Source organism: Phalaenopsis equestris, unplaced genomic scaffold, assembly GCF_001263595.1.
Source record: "Phalaenopsis equestris unplaced genomic scaffold, ASM126359v1 Scaffold000224, whole genome shotgun sequence".
NCBI lineage: Eukaryota > Viridiplantae > Streptophyta > Magnoliopsida > Asparagales > Orchidaceae > Phalaenopsis > Phalaenopsis equestris.
In genome coordinates, this window is record NW_018164666.1 from 3,423,271 (window position 1) to 3,429,631 (window position 6,361).

Sequence of the window (6,361 nt, forward strand, 5' to 3'; positions counted from 1 at the left end):
ACAATCAAATGAGTACAGGTCACTAACCTCAAAAGATCAACTTGTTAATGTATAAAGAAAGAAAATTACAGCTCAAATAATAAATGCAAAACTAGGGGAAAACACAAGCTGAGGCAACTTAATTTGAAGGAAAATTATAAAGAGCAATGCATAAATAAATACATTAATCTCCCAGCTTATTTGTTTTTGTTTATCCACACACATTTGTTTTGAGCTATAAAGCTGCAATGGATCTACTAAAATGGATCACATGTTAAAAGAAAAATTGCTGAATGAAAATAAATCTTTTAACATATAAAGATACAGCAATTACATGTAGAACAATTACTAGCATCCAAATTGAAAATAAATTACTTGGATAAAATATTACAAAACCGATCTTTTGAGTTGATTCTTTGTCAGGTGGGTAAGGCTTCAGGTTTCTTGACGATTCACTTTAAGGTATGGGAGCGCACCAATTACATTATCATAATCACTCCTGTCCACTGCATGCTGTAAACAAAACAAGAGAGAGAGAGAGATAGAGAGAGAGAGAGAAGAACCAGAAGGCATTTGCACAATCCGTAGTCTAGAAATAGTAGCTTGTAATATATCCAAAAACAGGATATACAATAGAGATTCTCCCTTAAAAGTTGCTATGATAAATAGGATGTATGCTTTTTTTTTCCTTCACAAAATGCGGTCAAAATGCACCTCTGAATTTCATGTTCAAACATACAAAAAATCCCAAATTTTCTTCTGTTGAATGAAATATTTGCATTAGAAATCAAATTAATTCTGATTTCTAGGCAGGATGAAGTCAGACACGCATTCTCAATACAGTAAATATTGAAATGAGACAACTACATGAAGTAAATCAAGATTTAAGTATCAGGTCAACAATTCAATCATTTCTAGGAAACTAAATATCTTGATTGTATTCCCATTGATAAACTAATAACGATACCTGAAAGGGTTGGCGTAGCTCCAGTGACGGGCAATACTAAAGAGAGTCGTCTTGCATGGTTTGGTCAGGTTAAACGTCGACCATATGATGATTTGATTAGGAGAGTGGATCTTTTAGATTCGACTTATATTAAGAAAGGCAATGGCAGACCAGACCTAAAAAAACTTGGGCATATTGTATAAAAAATGATCTTAATTTATTAGAATTAAATGAAAATATGATACTCAATAGGACATAATGGAGAAAAAGGATTCATGTAGACCCCTTAGCAGGATCAAGGCTTCTCCTTGTTGTTGTTGTTGATAAACTAATGAAGTAAAGATAGTTGATGGTAAATGAGTAAATGAACATATTATCATATAGGAGCGGTGCGGAAGCAATAGATTATCTAGAAGTGTGTGTGCAATTCAACACATTCATTCTAAAACATGTTTAGATCATCATATTCACCCAAGGATTGTAATCCAATCTTAATCTCAAATTTTACATGGTTCCTGTCATTTCCATGCTGGGCATTAAAAAAAAAATTGATTATGTGATCCTGAACTTTCATGAGCAATGAAAACATCAAAGACCAAGGATGAAACAATTGTGTGTTAAATATGTTTGATTACTCAAAATAACTTTTAAATGATTAGAGTATTTTTAAAAATAACTAAACATATTTTTAGCATGTCAAACATGTTTTATTCTAAATCGAAATCTAAACAAAATAAAATCAAATAAAAATAAAAAATGAAAAAATAGAAAGGATCCTAATAGCTCCTAACTGTCAATCAGGAAGGACGAAAATTAGACAACTATATTTGGAGTTCTCTATAATTAGGAGCTTCTTTATTTTCAATATCTTTTTTTCTGATTTATTTCCCTTTTAGCTCAATATTTAGATTAGTAATATGTATTATTAAGTCACCTAACATAGATTATGCACTTTATTTTGTACCTAAAATAGATTGTAAGATTGTTATTTAATGGAATGAAAGTAAAGGGAAAAGGCAATCGAGTCTATTCAGCATTCAACCTATTTTTCTCAAGACTTTGACACTAACTACTAAGGGTTTTTTTTCTCTTTTTCCAAAGCTTAGCACATAAATACCTTCTCTATTCATTCTCAAAAGTACATGTTTCAAGTGCATTCATAGCCAAAGTTAGAAAATGGACAAAATAAAACCAATGGGAACTCATACGGAAAGGTCAATCTCACAAGCTAAAGCCTCATGACTTCAGAAAGAAACTACTTGCAAACCTTTGATTAATCTTATCAACTATTAACACCGAGTTATACTAATGAAAATTATTTTGGCAAACCAGATTGTTTCTAACCATGTTCTAGTGGTTTCTACATTAGACGAAATTGCATACCTTGGTTCAAAGCACATTCAAACCATCGCCCACGCTTTCAATGGATTGTCACAAGCTCTGTCTCTCAATAACATAGATGGCCACATAGAATCATGTAGGGATAATTACATACAAAGCAAACATCAATATTTACAAATCAAGCACCCTCTTTCACCCATTTTTCAACTCCTCACACAAATACCAAAATTCATGATAAAACCACAACTCATGTTTTTCATTTTTATCAAATTCTTAGTGGTGATCGTGGTATATGTAAATGCATCGCTTCGGCAGTTCAAAAAATCACCAGGGTGCTTGATTTGTAAATAGCAATGTTTCGGGTGCTATGTAGGTAATCGCCTCAATCATGTAAAGAGAAAATGATTTGACATGAGAACAAGTTAGTCTTAAGAATAATTCTTGTCTCCAAAGTGCTTGTATTTATAATCAAAGATCTTAAGCAATGTTCAATTTTGAGCTCAGCAATGCAGCATAGTCTCTAAAACTTATTTTTATGGCAACATGTAAGCCTCTAAAATTCCAAGAAAGAAAGAAAATTATCATTTAATAAAGTGGCAAGTCCCCTAACCCTTTACATTTACAATGATTTAAGACTCCATCCTTATTAACTATTGCAATTTCCCATCACGATCCATTAGTTTCTCCCTTAATAAAAAAATCCCACACCCTAAATAATTCATATTAGAGCAGACAAATAGCTTTTTAGGTGTGCTGATAGCACATGGAGCATCCTTCCTTTACTACCATCTTCATTACTTACCCCATTCTTCTTTTAATCATATATCATCTCATATCATCATGTTGCATCAAAGGTGCTTGCATGTACCAACGACGAGATTATCAAAATTCTTTAATAATAAGTCTTCAATAAGAGTGGATGAATATGTTAGGACTGACATTGCTCTGTTTTGACATCCATATTTGCACTTCCTGATTTCGAGCTTCTCAATATTTACTTCCATAAGTTTAGTTGAACTAACTCTAGGTTGTGAAAGAAAAATTACATGTATAGCATTAAGTTGGATTCCTTTCAAAGAAAGTTTTATCACGACTGAAATTAGTATTTATGCATGTAGGGTCGCTATTAGGGAATAATAATGAAAGAGAGACCCCCACACACTCTCACAACCTAAAGGTAAACCAGTGAATGAATTTTCAATGGGGTTTTTTTTTTACCATAGAAACAATTTTGCTAGCAATCATGAGGGTCTAGACCTGAAGGAGGAGTTCCCGTAGTCTGATCCAAATGGGAATGGATAAAATCTTTTTTTGGCAACACTAGCTCTGTAGACCGCTTTTTTAAGTGCCAAGAGGGCTCCACCAATGAAGTAGATTCTAGCTTTACAGACTCTTTTGCAATCAATAGCAGTTAAAATCAAATAAGTAGAAACTATTTTGTAGTCTCAAAATTTGAAAAACAAAGATCTAAGTATTTCACCCTTTAGACTAACAAGATCCTAAACTAAAGGACATAGCATGATCCTTGTAGGCAAGGAGAAATATAAAAGAGAACTATGGGGGAAGACCAAAACGAAAAGAAATGCACTTGGAAATGGGTGGTTTGGTGTAAGCGGGCGGAGTAGTGTGCAATTAGCAATAAAAAATGAAGAGACATAGCAAAGAGTCAGAGATTATTTATATAAGTTTAATCATAAAGAAGGTTCACTTAAGTTAAAAATGACATGATCTATTAGGCTCATGATCACTCTTATTTGTAGCATGAAATGTAGCTCATTTATGACTACGTCACTAAGGGTCAATATATCTCAAGGTAAGTGTTTAGAACTTATAAGTTTGGAAAGTGTGTTTAATTTGAGCGAGTTTCCATGATGATTTTTCTTTCACATGAGGTTGCAAAATGGGTAATCAATTTATCAATTTGTTTGAACTGAAATGAAGTTTATTTTTATCAATTCCCCAAATAGTTTCATATAAAGTAAATATATAACTAAATAAAATTCTAACAGTCTCATATTAATTATGTAGTATTATGAAGTTCATTTTTATCAATTCCCCAAATAGTTTCATATAAGAAAATATATTACTAAATAAAATTCTAACATTCTCATATTAATTATGTAGTATTCAATTCTTACTAATACAATTTATAAAGAAAATGAAGATGATTTTCTTGCCCTTCTAATTGAATAACACTTTTCATCTTGATGTTGTTGAATTTCAAAAAATTAAAACATTATTGAAACCAATGGCGGGACAAGGTGGGAACTAAAATGGAGTAATAGTTTACTATTAGAAACTTTACATGGCACTAAACCTACAAGTAAACATACAAACTAAACAGCAAACAATTCCAAATGAATCTTCTATGCATATATTTGCGATCCTTGGTTATTTCAAATTTCTATTTGATAATAGATCCTTGTGTTATAGAGCTAACTCTGATTCTACCCAGCAGATAATACAACAGGCTCCAATATTCCTAATTATCCTATATTATGTTCCCATACACAGCTTCAAACATAGGCAAAAAAAAGCCAAATACCAATTCTCGATCTATGAGGCCTTCGCCTTCTATGACTAGAAATGGATGTTGTCGATTTCTTTGCTTCGAAATGGTTCTCAGCCCAACACCAAAGGATTTATTTTAAATTTAGTAGACAGTTTTCAGCCTGGATATGGTTTAGCCACTTTTCTTTGGGGCTCAAGGCAAGTTTCATGTTGATTATGAATCTCTGGATTTCTCATAACACAAGGGCTGGTATTCATAGATAGCCATTTCTAACACCATCTAGGAGCCATAATTACAATATTTCCCCTGATATGAAATAATGCTTCATGAGAACCAAAAGAGAAAAATATAATAATAACAAAATATCCCCATTCCAACCATGTCAATAATGGGCTCCATCAAAATAATGCAAGGGTATTTTCCTATTTAAATAGAACTTTAGTGATTGCTGATGGACACATCCTCTCATACGAACAAGCACAGCATCTGCCTGATCTTCATCACCCCTCCCCTTCCTACAACCACCAGTTATCTACATCCACCACTCATTTACTCCCCCTCACCTTCCAACACCCTTCTAATTTATTCTACCATTTAAAATCTCATTACTGTTCCACCAGAGGCAAACTCACCTAATTCCTCCAATCAGTTCAACTTCTCCCTCACCAATGGGTGTAATGGGAATGCCAGCTCACCGGAGATGACCAAAAACATATAAGAGAGAACATATCATCAGCTAGTCATATAAAAGGACAGACACTGCGCATTTCATCTTTCTATTTTCTTGTAAAACTGTTCATGAAAACATTGAGAAAGCCCAGTTTTATAAATGCATGGCTTGAAGTAGCAGGTAAAGTTGAAACAAAAACTAAATAAAGTTTAGTTGGGTTCAACAAAATCAGTACTTGCATAATTAAAAAGGCAATGCCAAGAAATAGAACATTAAAACAGAACAAAAGCTACGACTCGGAATAAAGCTATGGAGAACAGCCGCAGGAAGAGATAATTCAATTAAGGATTCAAGAAAAATACACATACCATTTTGGATAGCCTCAGCTTCCTCTTTTTATTCTTCTTCACAAGAAGATGTTGCTTCCCCGCTCGCCTACGGACAATCTTTCCCCTACCCGTAACCCTAAACCGCTTCGCCGAGGCCTTCAGATTTCATCACTCGCACAGAACAAGCAGGTTCTTCTCAGAATCGCACCGATAGCAAAGAAAAGATGTATAAAAGCGGTACCTTGTGGGTCTTCATCTTGTATCCCTTAGCCGCGAAGACTGTGAAGGTGGAATGCTTCGGAGAAGGAATTATGGAATGGGAATGAAATAGAAGGGAAGTGGATAGGGTTTTGGAGGAACTGAGAGTGGTCTTCATGGTGAATGATGTTGGAGATGGGGAGATGTGAATGGCATGAAAGCGTCTAACCGTTTGTGAGTAGAAGGGCCGGTGCGATAGATAGACAGCACAGGCGGCGGAGGCCATCGTCGGCGATTTGTGTGCTTCTCCAGTCAACTTTCTCCTTTTTCAATTGCCAGACAAACTCACCATTTTCTCCAGGATAAGATTTTGATTGGTCGGTGGG

General features: G+C 34.2%; 1 protein-coding gene across 1 annotated transcript; it reads right to left on the reverse strand.

The window, feature by feature from the left end:
• Nucleotides 1-273: 273 nt before the first annotated feature.
• Nucleotides 274-6,361, reverse strand: LOC110023587 (50S ribosomal protein L35, chloroplastic). Its single transcript, XM_020723074.1, has 3 exons — nt 6,019-6,361; nt 5,817-5,933; nt 274-492 (listed from the first exon to the last, which is right to left on the reverse strand). Exons 1-3 carry the CDS (start codon nt 6,259-6,261, stop codon nt 415-417), a joined length of 438 nt encoding a protein of 145 aa, XP_020578733.1. The 5' UTR covers nt 6,262-6,361; the 3' UTR covers nt 274-414.

What these genes read in the sequence shown, in the direction of transcription:
- LOC110023587 (XM_020723074.1), bottom strand. Translation starts at nt 6,261, where the DNA reads ATGGCCTCCGCCGCCTGTGCTGTCTATCTATCGCACCGGCCCTTCTAC. An exon ending in ACAAGATGAAGACCCACAAG is followed by an intron (nt 5,934 to 6,018) that starts GTACCGCTTTTA and finishes TGAAATCTGAAG; the next exon opens with GCCTCGGCGAAGCGGTTTAG. An exon ending in AGCTGAGGCTATCCAAAATG is followed by an intron (nt 493 to 5,816) that starts GTATGTGTATTT and finishes TTTTGTTTACAG; the next exon opens with CATGCAGTGGACAGGAGTGA.